The sequence below is a fragment of the Ochlerotatus camptorhynchus genome, unplaced genomic scaffold (assembly GCF_037179485.1).
Source record: "Ochlerotatus camptorhynchus isolate MF236.1 unplaced genomic scaffold, CSIRO-AGI_Acam_v1.1 ptg000895l, whole genome shotgun sequence".
Classification (NCBI taxonomy): domain Eukaryota; kingdom Metazoa; phylum Arthropoda; class Insecta; order Diptera; family Culicidae; genus Ochlerotatus; species Ochlerotatus camptorhynchus.
The window spans coordinates 37,504-55,595 of NW_027041348.1; the positions used below are offsets into that span (position 1 = coordinate 37,504).

The 18,092-nt window shown below is 37.3% G+C and overlaps 1 protein-coding gene across 1 annotated transcript in view; it reads right to left on the bottom strand.

Annotated features, from left to right (window-relative positions):
• Positions 1-18,092, bottom strand: part of LOC135715417 (glutamate decarboxylase-like) — a 50,174-nt gene that overhangs the window by 11,532 nt on the left and 20,550 nt on the right. The window contains exon 3 of the mRNA XM_065238697.1: positions 7,184-7,423. Coding sequence (XP_065094769.1) covers positions 7,184-7,423 — 240 coding nt within the window. The remainder of the gene's footprint in view (positions 1-7,183; positions 7,424-18,092) is intronic.

An 18,092-nucleotide genomic window follows, 5' to 3' on the forward strand; every position in this document is an offset into this window, starting at 1 on the left:
TTTTTCAATGTGCACAAATAAATTAAATTAATAAAAACTGTACAAGCAATTATTTTGGCGTACCACGACAATTGTTAAACTAATTTTAATCTGTGAATATTGTGAGTACTTACACAACGGTTATTAAGGATTCATTAAAAAGTGCTATAAACGCTTTTCACAACATGCTGTATAGTGATTATTTAGGAGTCATAAAAGAGTGTAACAAACGCCTCTCAGGATCAATCTCTAATACATTTCGAAGCAGCTGTTAGGAGGTGTCTACAAACGTTGTATTAGAGCTTTCACCAAAACAATAAAGCTTGAGTTTAAATATGTATCTATAAACGTTGTATAAAAGTTGCTTCTATCCGGTTGTTAAGGAGTCATTGAAAAGTGTTATAAACGCTTTTCACCGCTTGCTGTTCAATTAATATTTAGGAGTCATAAAAGAGTGTAACAAACGCCTCTCAGGTTTCCTCTCTACTAAATTTCAAAGCAGCTGTCAGGAAGTGTCTACAAACGTTGTATAAGAGCTTTCACCAAAACAATAAAGCTTGACTTTAAATATGTATCTATAAACGTTGTATAAAAGTTGCTTCTACTCCTATACCGCGTATACATATAATGCTGTAGTTGAACAGGTTCTCCAAACCAGTATGAACAAGAGTTTTACAGAAGTTGTAATAAACAAATTTTACAATTATTATTCAGCATGCAGTTGAATAAAATCACAATGGAAGCGTTTCTTCAACAAGAAATTGATTTTGGGTAAACGTTGTACTGAATACGTTAGACAACACCTTTGTGTTGCAGTTGTATAGGCTCTCCAAACCAGTGTAAACAAGGGTTTTATAAAAGTTGTGGTGAACACATCGTGCAATTATTATTCAACATGCAGCTGAACAAAATCAAAACGAAAGCGTTTCTTCAACTGGAAATTGTTACTTGGGTAGTCATAAGTTTATAAAGCATCCCGCCCTCTAGTCATAAACCTCTAATTATTCGAAACAAATTAATTGGTAGTAGGTTCAATATCTCGATTGCAATGATTCATGACCAATTCACTTCTAGATAAACATTTCAAAAAGTCCTATCTGCATTGATCGATTCTCTTCATCGACAATCTCTTTCGTTAATAACTCAGTTGCAAAAGTTTTCCTTGTTGTATTTAACGTTGAGGACGCTAGATGTGAACCTATGTGGTAAAAATAGCACAAAATCTATTTGCATAGCAGTGGTTATCCAACAAGAAAGTCGATGAAGAGAATCGATCAAAGCAGATAGGACCTTTTGAAATGTTCATCGAGATTTGTGTCGAACCATAATAAATCCAAGGTTTAAGCACAGGAAGCTCACCATGCCCCACCTGTTCACTATGTCCCTTCTTCCCATATCGTGCAATTTTAGGTTTGGTTAGAGGAAAATACAAGCTGAACATATCATTAGGTCCTAAGTAACATTGACAGATTCTCTTCATGTAAAGACATTCCCAGGTATTTTCAGTACACAGATCGATAAAAGAAGTTTTTATCTCGCATCTAATACGACAAACACAACAAGAAACGGTTATGTGTTCAAGTAATTAACGAAAGAGAAAGTTAACGAAGAGAATCGATCAATGTTACTTAGGACCTAATGCAATGTTCAGCTTGAATATACGTGGAAGCTTCGGCAATGCAGTCCCGGACCTAGGCGTGAATATCACAGGTGGGCAGGAGCTCACGGTCTCCCAGTGTTGGTAAGTTCTTTGCCGTTAATGTTCACGAGTTCACTATTTTGCCATACAGAAATTCAAAACAAACAAAAAATATGGGCGGATTTGGACAGTTTTTGACCTACTTCATACGACCGGAAGGTGTATGCTGGTCACAAATACCGTGCCAAACTGATTTCCTACGCAATTAATCAACCTTTGATGTGAATTTCGTTCATAAACACGAGGAGCATTTCTTATAGTAAAACTTGCCATAACAAAATGGGCATAGTTTATTTTAGTAAACAAACTAACACTTCTTCCTACTGTGTCACCTTTCTATTACCCGCCTAGGTTCCGGACAGTATGTGATTGTGATCAGAGCGTAAAATTAGGTCTGAAAGCACTGATCTACTCAATTCATTGCTCTATCCAGACCGTAAAGGACGAGGCAATAAAAGAGCCAAGAAAACATTCAGTCACTCACAAACAGGTGACTCATACCGCTTGCCTTCGCTCGCACAGCATGTAATTGAGGCATATTTCCATAGAAAATGTACGCTGTAGTCATTCAAAACAAGAATTGGATACCATCACGGAAGAGTAAACGTGCTGACTGAGTGCTCTGCTGTCAGTGACTCGTTTACTTTCCAATCATTCAGACGCTCACGAGGCAGTGAATGATGAGGTAGATGGCTGTTTATATTCATATGAAAATGACTCATTGAACCTGAGTGTTTTGCGCACTGATTGTGATGTATTGATTTGGTGGGTACGTTTCAGTTGAAAATGTTCTTATAAGTTTATTTTCATTGTTATTGTAAGGTTGGGTACGTGTGATGCGATCGCAATCGAACATGTAGGTTTGGCCCTTAGCCGATTAGATTTTGATGTGTTGTCGTGTGCATACGCGTCCTCCATAACACGATCATGAGGGCCGTACTACACTGAGGCATGAAAGGTCATGAAAGTTACATATGAATTTCGCGACTTATGAAAGATTTTTGTCTAACTTAAGGTAGCTCTTATACGCCTGTAGCCATTCCATTTTCCCAACCGTTGACAGACGAGTGGTTCTGACACAGAACCCGTAATCTCAACGTCCATGGTTTCGGTTCCAGTCTGCTTCGTTTAATAATTTTTTTGTCGACATTATTTTTCATAAGGCAAATCTATGAAATTCATATCGATTTCTGGTAGCTAAAATTTATAAGTAGTTCTTATGGAATTCTTACGTTCTTTTGCCTCGGTGTAAGTATCCGTAAGATATTACGGCGAGAGTCAATTGCGAAAAAGGTACACTTAAGTACCATTTGTGCGAAGGTTTGTGGCCTACACGATGTTGCGTGATTTTTCCCAATGGAGCCATTTGTTTGATTATAAAATATTATTAAATTGTTACTTGGTTCAGAATATCGCAACATGTTTTAAATTTCAGATCTTCAAAAATGTAATGTCCTACACTCATAAAATTTGACATATTTTTACTGGTGAATTTCCATGTAAACTTCTACATGATTTTCATGTGTCCACACATTAACAGAATCCACTCAGAAGTACACATGTAATTTATGAGTCAAATGAATAGTATGTGTGGTTACACATGAATTTTATGTGTGCACATAAGAACTATGTGTCTGACACATATATATCATTTGTTTATCACATTGCGAAAATTCATGTGTGGGACACATGCAAATTAGTATTGAATTTTTATTAGTGTATAGTATCGAGTTTTTGTTGGAAACCAATATCTTGAAAGAAAATTTAATTGCAACAATCATATCATGTTTCGATGTCTCCGATAATTGATTTAAATTATTTTAGTGTGTTAAATCCTCCGGTATTTTGAATATTTCTTTAAGTTTTGAATCTTGAATCATACAAGTATAAACTCTAGTATGAAAATATAAGAATAATCAGAAGACTCGTAGTCTTATTTATTTTTCAAAACAAGATCTTTTCTGTATCTGTAAATCTAAAAAAAAAAAATCTTAAAACTCTTCATATACATATATTCTTTTAATTGTTTTTTTTTCATGAATTTCACAATTGGTTTAAAACAAAAAAAAATATATAAAAAGCATCATCCATTTATCGATTAACTATGAGTTCTTTGAAAATTATTTCAATTCCAAGAATTTAGATACATTTCTATAGACCAGGACAGGGCTGTCTTGCATCAATGTGGAGAGAGCAAAGTCAGTGATGATAAATATTGTATTACCATCACTCCTAATAAAATTGGTATTGTTATTTTCCTTAACAACATGTTTGGGGTATCATCCAAACCATTTGTGGAAAAGTTCGACAATGTGGGTTATCGTTCATTTATGGTATTTGTTTATATTAGGGTTCGTCGCACTCCAAACACTGCATAACAATTTCCGTATGACCACAGTCATCTTTCATTTACGTCATGCAAAAAACTATATCAATACTTAAGAGGAAGAGAAGACAATACGGGGGCGAAAACGAACCACTTTTCTGTCAAACACGAACCAGCTCGTGACTGGCCGATTTGCAGTGAGTAAGATAGAGATAGCAATAGATATAGATAGAGATAGAGATAGAGATAAAAGAGTAAGAAGCCAGTTGTCTCCCTTCCTCTTAGATAAGTGCTCTCTCTCTTAGATCAGTCGGTTACTCGGAGATGATTAAAAGTTGCATGATAAAAAATAATGATCATGGAAGCAATAAAAACTAAAAATGGGTACAAACCGGATTCGAACCACGACTGTTGTGATTATCAAACCTGTGTTTTCACCACTGGTCTTTCAATTCTTAGGAAAATTGAACTGCTAAAGGAAAATAAACGGTTTTTGCTATTTTTGTTGTCCATGCATGATTGAGAAACGAGAAGTGAAGGAAACGATGCGATAGGTTATTTTTTAGTGATTACTGTCGGATTCTCTTGGTCACTGACGAAAGAAGTATGGAAAAGATGATTTTTGTACCATAACAATTTATTTTTGGTTTTCGTCAAACGTCACTGACCAAACTGACCGTTACCAATTCTGGTCCAGGATTGTAAATTATTTCCAAATCAAACTTAAATTTTTTAAATTTAAGATTGTATGAAATTTTTTAAAACCCGGATTTTTGTATCTCTAACATTGTTTCCTCTCTTTTGGATCTTTAAAACTTTTTAAAACAGCCATAGAATCTTGAAAACATTTTTAGTACATGACGTCAAAAATGTTGCAAAGGGCCAACATTAGACTGATGCAAATTTGAAATTTTCGCTCCACAGTGTTCAAATGGTTTCAAATCGGATCCTGATTAGCCTCCGAAAGTTTAAACTCATTTAGTGAGAAACTGACTTGGCATAAACCATTTGAAGTTTATATGGAAATTACTATGGAAAAACAAATTTTTTGTTCATTGTCTTCTAGCCTTTTTACATATTGTATTGTTAACAAAGTCTATTGCTATTCTATTGTGGACAACACTGTATTCTGCAGTGTGACATAGTAGCCATGATTTTTGTCCTCTATTCTACGCGTCATAAGCACCAATGTTGCCTGCTGAACAGTTGATTGAGCATAATCATAAGACATCAGTGACTTGAATCATTAATAACTTTTGTTCCTTACATTTGATCGAAAAGTGATCTGGAACAAAGTTGTAGCTGGGAAAATTTTCAACCAGCTTAGCTATCATTTTTAAAAGTAGATTTAAGTGGTGAATTTTGAATTAGATATGAACCAAAATTATGCTTTCTTCATAGTAATTCCCATATAAACTTCAAATGGTTTGTGCCAAGTCAGTTTCTCACTAAATGAGTTCAAATTTTGGGAGGCTAATCAGGACCCAATTTGGAACCGTTTGAGCACTGTGGAGCGGAAATTTCAAATTTTGCATCAGTCTAGCCAACATACTACCACAGACAAACAGACGTAACTCTTCATTGTGTGTCTTCGTGCACGCATTTAACGGTTGATTTGAATATTATGAGTTCCGCGAACTACTCGCTGCAGCGCTGGCATCGGATCACTTTGACGTTTCTATACATTCTATAGAACTTTAATGCAATATTGTTTGCGAGTTAGCGAGCAAGCTTGTTTTCCGCGAGAAGCCCGAGAGATGTCGTTACTGAGGTTCTATGTTTTGAGATACTATGTTTTCAAGGATAACTTTTTCAAAGAGTTACGTCTGTTTGTCTGTGATACTACTACTATTTCGTCAGTTTTCTACAGATTTTGATTGAACAAATTTCGACTAGACCGAGAATCTAACCCACCACCTCCAGCTTGGAATAACCGTGCTTTTACTGACTGGGTTACCTGGTCCCTAAGGGCTTTCAACAAAGCAACCAATTTATCAAACAGCACCTTCCATATTTTTTTAGAGATTCTGAAATAATTCAAACACATTCTGAGTAATTGAATCATTTTAAAGATTTTGAACTTACAACAAGTATCCGAACTATTGGATAGACTATTGTTTTAAATCTTGGATATAGCGGACAACTGCAACACACATTAATCAAAGCTGGATTTTTCGCAAGACTGTAAAACCGATACTCATAGTTTGTCAAATTAAACCACTTGAACATATCAGCACAGCATAACACTTTTCAGTATCGTTGATGTAGTAAAAACAATATTTTGAGACGGATTTATCCAAATATTTGCTGGTTATGATCAATATTATTCAAACCCATAATTATAGATATTGGTGGGAAACTCGGATGTGTTTTTCGATTTTTCAGCATTTCTTTTACATAATTAGTTCCTGATTATTCAGCAATTTCAATACGAAGCTCCACCTCATAACTCAACATGGTTCGCAATCTGTGTCTGACACGCGTGTGATAATCATAAGTAGTGCTTAAACAAGATGATGTATTGACAAAAGAAGATGGTTACAGCTTAAAGTTGTGCCATTACTAACAGAAAAAAAGTACGCATATTCCTGACTGAAGCATCTTTATAAAGACTACATGGAAATCGTGACAAAACAGCACTCGTTTCAACGAGAGAAAAGAACAATCGGCAGAACGAATGTTTGCAATATCAAAATCAGACAGCAGCAAAATGCTTTCCCTCCATCCGGAAAGGTCTGCTCTCCGTTGGAACCATCTGCTATCATCAATCGGGGGGCGAAAAGTGCGAGCTGATCCGGATATACGTCTGTTGTGCTATTTTGACTGTAATCCCTCTCACTCTGCTACTCTGTATCGTAGCTAGCATTTCATTCTGGCTGACAATGTTACGGCCAGAGAAGGGAGGCTGCGAAACTTCCCGTTTTGTTTCCGCTGATGTCAAACTGAAAGGGGAGATTGATCCATCTTCTCGGAACCATTCAAGGGCCTGTCAGTGTAGGAAGGATTTTCCCGCCCTGCGTGTGCTTGTCCTTATTTTTAGTCGCCCTTGAGATCATCATACTGCAATTACCATCACCACTCAGTTCTAGTGAAGAGTTGTAATTTTTTTCCGAAAAGGGTGGAATGGGGATACCTTGTGGGAAGATTGGAGGTTGAAAATCGGTAGGCATTAAACTTACCCGTCTTCACTTGGTATTTCAGCGTTGTGGCGCAATCCTTCACCAGCTGTTGTAGAGTAACAGCATGCTCCGGAACATCCAAGTTCAGAAGCATCTTCATTTCCTCTGGATGGTGAAAATCAAGGATCTTCTCCTTGCGGTCATTCTGGATGTTGACATAGTCAATGAGTAGCTCCGTTATCTTCTGCAGAAACTCTCGAGTTTCCACCGAATCCGATGATTGGATCACGGGAATAATGTCTGTGAATTAAATCAGATTGGAAAATGTGTTAAAAGTTAGTAACATAGATGACGTGTAAATAGAAAATTATTATTAATGCCCGCTTAATTCCTCTTGCTATAATTGATAACCGATATGCGTATTTTCTCTAAATTGTGCAGACTTCTTTTGAGTTTTGTACTTATACTGGATTTGTTTTCATTAATTTTTCATCACTTAACTACGGTATTGATAAAAATGACTATAAATGACCAACTATATCTTTCCAAACCCATTTTTTAGGATTACGCTAAGATCTACGGTATGAAGCATGGGAGTAAATATCACCACAGTTATCTTTTCAATGTATGCTTTTTATAGTTTATGTATTGTAGTCGGAAGAAAACGTTCCCCAAGGGAGCATCTTTCAATACAGCATAGGATTACGATAAGTATGTGCTCATGATTTATGGTTTTTCAATGTACAAGAGACATTTTGCATTGTAGAAAAAGAAGATATGCGTTCGTCTGACGCCTGACTTAAAAAAATTAGCAAACGGCACTAATCAATTGTTGTTACCCAGCAAATTACTGTTTGGGAAGGTTTAAATAATGACCCCATGATTTTACTCGTCACAATTAAACTCCCACCCTTTCCCGTTGGAATTCCCACTGCGTTATTTAGCGTTTATTACCGAAAATGGGAGAATAAATGGCGCACTCCAACAAGCCGGAGGGTGGCTTTTAATATCGAGATCCCTTCAAGAATGAGCTATTTTATTAAATCTATACACACGTCAAAACGAGGGGGAAGTGTAACCCTCCGGTTTGGTCCTTCACTGTGCAAGATACGCTTATCTGCGAAGGTATTTTCCCGTTCACTGAAACGAATGACGGGGCCCGGCAAAAACTGAAGAGCTGATGCCCAAATTGATTCCACCATGACATTTTAGGGGGAGGGGGAGAATAGTAGTCTGTAGCAGAATGGTGAAACACACTTCATAGATCCACCTAGTGGTGCGGTCCTAAATGTGTCCCTATCCGGTGTGTCGAAATCAGTTGCCGTAACTCAAAACTAACCGATCTCAAAGAATTTTCTTCAAACGCACAAACTCCTTAATTTTCAAAATTTTCGTTGCAGGTATAAGAAAGATAAAAAGGTCGTGTTATTCCGCATGGCAGAACTTAGTCTTTTCTCGCGTTGGTGCCTGCTTCAACGTCGTTGCAGAATAATTGCTAATTGAGGATTTGGAAAGAGCTTAAGTTGTCCTTTTGCAGGACATGACAATATCACATTGACTCAACAAAAGGTATTCTACTTCATTTGAAGATTTTAAGGTTTGAAAATGACTCCCAAGGAATAGGATTTTATTGTGGTGAAATAAATTATTGCTGAGTGTATACAGAGCTGGCAGAAGCTAATTTACTCTGCATAGTCTTGTAAACCGAAAAAGACATTTGTAGTGATAACTAGTGGCAGTGTAAATTCGTGATTTTTCAGAGCTACGAATGCCACAAAATTTGACTTTAGCCTCGAAATGTTCTTAATTACACAAAATGTCCGAAATAGGTTCAAAATGACAAAAGTAAATTAAGAACTCTTTTCTTTTGTCGCAACATCAGCGAAACTTATGTAGTTTCGATGATGATGAAGTACATTGAGTCTAGTCTTAGCTGTACTATCATCGATCTGATATAAGATTAATCTTTGTCAAATTGACAAAACAACACTTCTTTTTTATTTATTGAAAAACTACAGCGCTTGGAATCTGGGTGCTGCGGTAATGGCTTCTTTTCAGTGTAGTAATCAGCACTAATCAGCCATCGGCTGTCAGCAAAACAATATTATGCGAAAGCTCAAGCAAAGTGGAAAAATTTTTGATGCAAAATGTTTAAAAGTTATTTAATATATTTCAAAAAAAAAAATGTGGCTTACATTATCATCACATCGCACTACAGTTATGACTCGAAATCTTTTGGAATGTTTTACGAAGCCCATGCGCTTTTTCAGATGTCTTATTGCTCCAAAGTATACCTTAAACATATATCTAGAAAATGAATGTGAAAGTTTTTGGATTACAGTTATGTGAAATTATTGTTTCCTTGATTTGTTTTCCGTCGATCTTGTTTTCCCGTACATAGTTCACTAAAACACTTTAAACACTTGATATTTCATATGCACAATCACATTTATTTTAATTGCATTTCACCATGGTTCAATATGTCATATACTCAAAAAATTCCACATGTCATTATCAAATAACTATGAGGCAAGAACAAGCATTTCACATCTCATTGGAATGCAAAACAGTGTATTTCGGCATGGTTCAATGTGTTCTACACGTTGATTTCTAGTGTTTCAAACTTCGAAATGTTGATAATATTTCTCTATCAATTCAAGTGTATTGCACACCGAATCACACTACTGTTCAAAACAGATGGATTTGAAGTGTTTTGAATTTCTATGAGATGTGAAATGCTTGTTCTTGCCTCATATCTGAGAACAATCGTGGCCCAGTGAGATCGAACGAAGACAACTGCAGTAGCACACCCAAACATTGCAGGATCAATTCCCAAATCAGACCCATTAAAAAAGGCATGTATATGTTCTGCCTTCTGGCAGCATTGTTTATATATCTGTCGATTCAATTTTGGAATCGTTAAAGTACAATATGGTAGCTATTCATATCACCATGTGAGGCACATAGACTCCAAGTGTTTCATAATTCGAACCAAAAGTGTTGAGGCATGGTTCAAATCATAAGATTCACACATGAAATGGATGTGTTTCACAAGAAGTGCAAAATTAAGTGTGTAATACTTAAATTCGTTTCATCACCCCGGGAGAGTAAAAAATTGGTTAGATTTAATAGCGCGAAATTGGTTCTATGTTAACGCGCATTCCATTCTCGCTACACCAAAAGAGCATAACGTTTATGTCCTCTTGCAATGACATGCAGTCTTCTGAAGAAGTGAGGACACGATAGTCTAGTCTAGTCTAGTCTACACATACACAGCCAGTACTTGAAAGAATCCTGGAAAATGATACATCTATCATTTTTCTTGTCATTATTAATGCCTGCTGCACATCAAGGATGTGAAACAAACAATAAAGCGGCCAGGCCTACTGTGTAGCGTTTAGTTAATTTTTGTGGAAGTGAATGTTTACCATGTCTACTTAATAAGTATAGGCAGTGGTTAACATTTAATCCACAGGTAATCAAAGAGCGGGGACATACCGTACCAACCGCTCCGTATGCAGGATTTGAAAATGGGCTATATAAATCGTTGGGAGTGACAGAGCTAAGAAAGTTAATGTACACTCCTTGGTTGTCCGATCTCCTGGGATGGAACACAGGTATTTACCCCTTGTGTTCGAGCGTACAGTCCTCCCTCCGTACAAGCGTGGACGGCACCGCCAACCCACTGCCATCCCTCAATCGATCCAGCCGACCTCAGTTGAAGGACAACGGAGAGCGGTGTGCGGACGTAACCTATACGGAGGGAATGCTGTATTCGCCTAGGTTATAGCGCCCTTGCTCGCTACCATTTTCTTCTAGCGGTTGGGACCTGAGCACTAACTCTTGTCCTAGCCCTATATGGCATATGGTTATAGCGCCATTACTCGCTTTCTGAAAAGAGAAGAAGGGAAGGGAAGGAGAGGAAAAGGACTTGGGAAAAGGAAATGCGGAATTCCTTTCCGCATTAGTATTTGTCCATCAACTTAGCAATTTTGTTCTGTATATAAAAATTATATTCTCCATCTAAACTTTTGTCGGATGCAAGATACTGTTACAAAATACAGCATAGCATTGCTATGTAGCTGATAAACCATGGTTTCTATTTTCTTCGAAAACACTCTCACTTGAACAAAAGCCAACTGACACATAACACACATCAACAACACCACACATATTTTCTCGACCTCTCATAACAAACTCTTCGGCACAAATCTTCATGTTTTTTGAATGATTTACGGAAAACTTTTGGAGACGTGGTGAAGCATTAAGTGCTTCGTGGAGTACTGTCTGTAATACCTTCACAAACTTGAACTTTCCTTTAGTATGCCCTGATTATAGCACTTTTTTCACAGCTCAGATCCTTCTGAAGAAGTGAGGACACGATAAATCTTTAAGTCGTCGGAAAAAGAAGAGATCCTGATACACAAGTTGTTCACGTATCAAGTTCACAAAGTATTGAACGGCCCGAGAACGCTTCCGTGAGGTACACCGGACGTGATGTTGAAAAGTTGGGATTGTGCCGCATTCACTACTACACAACCAGTTCTATCCGTCAGGTAGAAAACAACCACTGCAGGATTGACTTTGCGGGACAGAGTGTTGACGTAACACTTCAGATTTGTAATCGTGGAGCGTTGTTTCATGAAACCAACCAACATGGAGATTAATGAAGATACGGCGTTATACAGAATGTTATGCACCAGTTTTTCGAAAATGTTGCTCTAGCAATACAAGACAGAAACATTACGATAGTTCATGACTCGATTGCAGTTGCCGGATTTGTAGATAAGAATGATAGAAGCTGTATCCAAGCCACTGGGAACATCCTGTCATGCAGCGAACGGTTGAATAAAGATGTTATGGGAGATGCAAGTGCGGTGGAGTAATTCTTTAGCAGCAAGGGTGGAATACCGTCCATTCCAGGGACTTTATCAACGTCGAGTTCTTCGGTGGCTTTCAGTACTTCGACGACGGAAAATTGCATGTCGGGTAGATGTATGTCGTGTGAAGCAACATGGGCAAAGGGGCTGAAGCGAGGAACAGGCGATGATTTGCTAAATACGCTGTCGAAGAACTTGGGCAAAAGGCTTGCCGCTTCCGAATTAGTCGTACTTTACTTTACGCGAGTTGCCGATTTTTGGTTTGTCACAAAATTCCAGAAACATGAAGGATTTTGCTTGACATCTGATTGAATCTTAACCGTGTAGCTTTCGTACCTGGATAAGATAAGTGCCTTTTACGTGGTTTCCACCTCCCGAAGGTTGCTCCGCTCACTATCGGACTTAATCAGAAAGAAACGGCTGCGTACTTTTCTAAGAACGTCTCGGAGATGGCGTAGTTCAGAAGTCCACCATGGCTTGTAATAGACTGAAGAAACTCGTTGTCTCTTTTGAAGTTCCTAAGCACTGCGTAAAGCTTATCATAGAAAGCTGATACAGACTCGTCAAATGTTTTCTGTCGCAGTAGAGCATCCCATTCGATTTTTGAGAGCACGTTGTCGAAACGACCAAAATCAGACCACTGAAAATTAAAGTTGAATATCACATCCCCATTTTCCGTTGTGTTTGTGCCATTACATTTTTCGTCAATAAGCAAGATAAATGGTGCTTGATGGTCGCCAATTGGTAAAAGTGGAGTTGAGGGTACAATGAGGCCAAAGTTCTTTGATCGCTAGGAATTCATACGAATATTTGAAGGGAATTTCTATCTGTAGATGACATCAGTTCAACTTTTTTGCAAATACGGTTTAAATGAATCCATTAAACTATATCAGGATAAATCTGAATGGACCATCACCAGCTAAAGTGAATCACATCAAAAATCAAGATATTTTGAATAAATGATAAGGAATTGACGGCTTGATTATTTAGTCCTTTATTAAGATAAGAGTAACAAGTTCCTAGAGCATATACATATTATACTTTTAACGAAGGCAACCTATAAAGAAGACTGAGTACTCTTGATTTCTAATACAAATGCCATGTTTTTAGAATACCATGAGGAACAGTAATCTTTACAATTGAAAAATGATTATCTGAGGCATAAAACCGTTGATCCCCGGTCCATGAGCTGATAGGTAGGGTCCAGGTGTGGGAGCTGCCTCTCTTGCGTCGATAGAATTGGTGCTCAGTACGGAAAACAAGATCGACATAAAGCAAATCAATGAACAAAAATTGATTCGAAATCCTTGTATAAACTGTTTAAATTTTTCAGGTGGACAAATTTCAGCCCCGCAAGATGCCAAATGTAAGCAAAATATATTTTTTGTATTGTAGTCACTTTAACACATTTTCGGTCATTCGTAACTTGTCCAGGGATAAGGTTTGAACTCGTGACCTTTAGCGTGAGAGGCATGGATTTTAACCACTATGTCGGACCATCCCCTCAGCCAAAATAATACTATGGCATAATGATGATGCATCATCGACAGCAGACGCCGGTTCAAACACTCCCGAGCGTAAGTATCAGTGTGCATCGTCTCCATTGTCATAAATCGGTTTTTAAAACATTCCACACACTCATATTGCTTGCCAAACCATGATCATTTTACCAATTTTTTCGGTAAAAATAAGCTTATCGGCCATCAGGAGGTACTGAACTTAGGAAAAGTTCAGCACACAGAAGCTCATAAAACCAAAAAGAATTTATTGTAATTGCATCTACAGATGCCTAGAAACTTGCAGAGGATTACAGAAAAGTTCAGATAGCTGAAGAAAAGTTGATGGAACTATACTGCCTATAATCCCATATCAGTCCTATATGGAAAAAGTAGGCATTGAGAAAATGGCAGTTGAAGTTAAGAAGTGCAATTTCCATGCAAATATTTAAAAAATCATAATAATTTAATCGAAAATTTTGTCAAGTTAAAATCAGTTGCCATGAAGCTTGTATGTTTTGATCTATCAGCGATTCAAATGTTTTGATTAACATATGGCGATTCAAAAAGCAGAACTATTACTTGACTTCTGGACGATTGAATTTCAGCATGGGACTGATATGCAATTACCTTTCTTGATGGGACAAACTGACTTGATGTTGTTTTCACATTTTTCATGATCAAAGTTCCTAGTTTTATCACCGACAAACCGACATGAATGACCATAGCAAAAACAATAAAATTTCTGACCAAAGCACACTACTGACAACTGGCTCCGTGTTCGCGGGAGATATTTAGCTAAGCCATGAACCCGCATGCAAAAGTTATGAAGTGGTTCGGTTCTGATCTATTCTGAACAAATTATTTTTTATCTAGATAAAACAATGCTATGGCTTTGACAGTTCGGATCATAACGGTGCCGGTGGTGTAGTGGTAAGCGTGATTACCACCCCAGCAGGCCTGGGTTCAATCCCAGTCGGCGCCGCCGGGATGTTCTGAGGCATAACATCTCTGATCACGCCTTCCTTCGGATGGGAAGTAAAGCCGTTGGTCCCCGGTTCATGAGTTGATGGGTGGATAGGTAGGGTCCAGGTGTGGAAGCTGCCTTCCTGGCACGTCGGTAGCATTGGTGCTCAGCACGGAAAACAAGATCGACGGAAAAAAACAAACCAAAGGAAAAAAAAAAAAAAAAGACGGTTCGGATCACTGCACATTTAAATCAGCCGTTTTCGATTTTCGGGCATAAGTCAGAATTAAGTGTCATGTCGGTTTGTCGGTGGTTTTATCACGTAACATGAAAGTAGGTGCCTATTGATAGTAGATAGCGTTATTATCTTAAATTTGACGGAAATCCATATAGGACTGATATGCGATTAGATTAGTAAAGGATTCTACAGAGAAGTCTAGATATCTGAAGACAAGTTGAAGGATGATCAAAAAAGTTCCATGAAAATTTACACACGTAGAATATATTGTCGAATATAATTCTAATCCATACATATAACAGTTGAACTGTTCTATTATAATGGAGTGTTCGACTGCAAGATTCAATTCACTGTCGAAACTCAGGCTTTGCAGTCTTACGATTCAAAATTAGAACGAAATTATTGCATTCAGGGCTACTTCCATTAATTTCGTATAACATTGTTTTATGGGATTATGGATTGAAGGTTATTATGATGATATTTTGTATTTGTAATTTTTTTCTTTGGTTTGTTTTCCGTGCGGGACACCAATGCTACCGACGCCAGGGAGGCAGCTCCCACACCTGGACCCTACCTATTGACTCCATCAACTACTCATGAACCGGGGACCAACGACTTTACTACCCTTCCTAAGGAAGGCTTGATCAGAGATGTTATGCCTCAGAACATCCTGGCGGCGCTGACTGGGATTGAACCCAGGCCTGCAGGGTGAGAGGTTGCATTTGTTATTAACAAGAAGTTGTGGAAACTTGCCAATTTCTCTTTATGATAGTCACAATAAGCGATTTTATCATTTTCTATCTCCCATTCTTCATTTTTCACGAACAGCGATCAGGAAATCGCTGATTGTGACTCTTCGGAAACAAAATGGCCAGGTTTTATGCGCACAACGTATTTCTTACAACCTCTTAATATTACTTGCAAATTCAACATATAATTGTAATATCTTGTGATTCCGTAATACCAGAGCTGTCATCTAATCACTCAATGCGCGCAATGTACTGATTTTCTGAAATAAACAAAGTGAGAATCAAGCAAACATAAAGTTCGTTTTCTGAGCACAACGATATTTATTCCGACTCCATTTACATCCATGTCGATTTTTAAATCAAGATTTAAAGCATAATAATCATTTCACTGTTTGACACAAGTCTAACATAATGACAGCTCGCACCCATAGAAAGTGCTTTCAAGGGGCGCTAAGATGGTGATTTTTCCTAATGTAATCACACTTATTTAAAATAGTTCCAGTGCTCCAAAAGTGATGAAATTTTGGATTTCGTTTCCATTTGTAATGCAGATTTCGAAAATGTAATAACCTCATTACCCCTAAAGAACCCAATTGTTATGAAATTCTAAGATCCACTCTTACTTTTTTTCAATGGAATTGCTGAATAAATAATCGAATGCCTCATTGCTCATTCTATTTGTTTTGAGGTCCCCAAATACGTGGTCAAGTTTTACGGAATTTGGTTGCTATTTGGATCTGTAACATATTTTTAAAGTTACTAAGGGATCGTCGATGGAAAAATGATATAAAATAAATATTTGCCTGTTTAAAATACACACAATACCACCCATATCTAAGATTTGAATTGAACAAACTGTGCAAAACAACTTTGTAGACCGCAAATCAAATCGACTCTTATACTAAAAGTATAAAACCACTTGATATTTGAAGGTTTTATGAAGCTAAGTATAAACTAAGGATGCTCGAGTGGAAGTCATGCATGATCGTAATTATCAGAAATATAAACACAAAATCAGAATGGAGAAATTGGAGGGATCTATATGAATATAAACCATATTTTGAATAATAATATAATTTTGTACAAAAATAAACTCCAGAACATAAACTAGTTTGGAAATGCTTAGTGGTTAGCGGTTATCGTTAGTTTCCGATAATCTCATAATCTATTTATCGTTTAGAGGTTATCGTAGCTAATAGAAATTAAATTGCAACAAAAATAGAAGGGACTTCAGATAGCCTAGTCAGAAAAGGTACGGTATTACCAAACCAGAGTCGACGGTTCAATTTCTGGTCCAGTTGACTTCCCTGGGATTTGAGTATCATTGTGATTCCCAATAATATACAAATTTATGTATTGGCTGATATGGACAGCATTCAATTACTGCATCACTAAGTTGAGAGCAGGTGAAGGCTCGTTTATGAAGAGAAGAAGAAAAACTAAAATAGAACGAGCACCGAAACATGGAGACGAATGGCAATAATCAGTTCTAATTACGGATCGTAAGATTGCCAAAACTCAGTCAAGTTAAACTGTTCGTAATAGGTTTTATATTTTTAAAAACATGTTATCTCCATCATCCATTTTCCATTGGAAATCAGTCATAACTTTGGCTGTTAGATGTTAGATAGATTGCATAGCCTAAACTCAGAAAATGAGCAGCACTTTGAAATCTTCGGAAACTTTTGAAGCATTTTAACTTGCTATTCTCAAAGCACTCCAGCCCAGTATTGAACGCAAGGCATATTCCAACCTAGCTTCCATAAAATTTGCTTTTATTTACACGAAATTAAATGTACAACCAAATGTCTGTAACAAGTGTCGCCAATCACCACCAGATTGTGTACCAACGACAAACAGCAGCATGTTTTTGATATTGAAATATTTGCTATCCCTCTTTTTGTTGCAAACCTTCCCTGTACCATATGCAGGCGACGAACGTTGCTACTTCGCCTGAGTATCTACAAGAAACTACCCCTATTTGAAGCTACCTATACCCTAAATTACGATGCATAGTGGGAATTTTAGGAAGAAAAAAGATTAAAATTGGCTGCCGCTGTAATCCCAAATATGTGATATATAAATATATATATGATTTCTTAATGGGAAAAACCCAAGACATCGATTCCGCTTGCACACGCTCACGCTACGGTAAGTACGATTTTTGGCATTCATTGCTCTCGTATAATACTGAACTTTATTGAACAATAGGTGACCATTGGGAAACTATTGAAAAGTTTATAGGATAATATGGAGTTAAATATATGTAGATAGGCTCCAAACAAGTGCTACCATAGCATGCGGCGAATGAACTAGTGCGAAAATTATTGTTTTATCCAAATGCGAAAATAGTTCATATTAGGATTTCAACGGTAGACGGCAATTTTAATCCTATATGTCCATTTAATTCCAACCGTGCGATGGTTGGCGTAACGCAATGTGGTGTGGAACTTGGCAAAAGGGAAGTTTTAGAGAGGGTTGGTTTTAATTTAACATTGCATTTATCATTCCAGCCCGGATGCCGTGGCGGAACTGTGCAAAGGTATGCGTGGAATGCTGTCCGTTATTAAATTTATCTTAAAAAAGTACAATGACCATGAGCGAGGCGAATGCTTCTTTCAGTAGGTTTGTCATGTTTT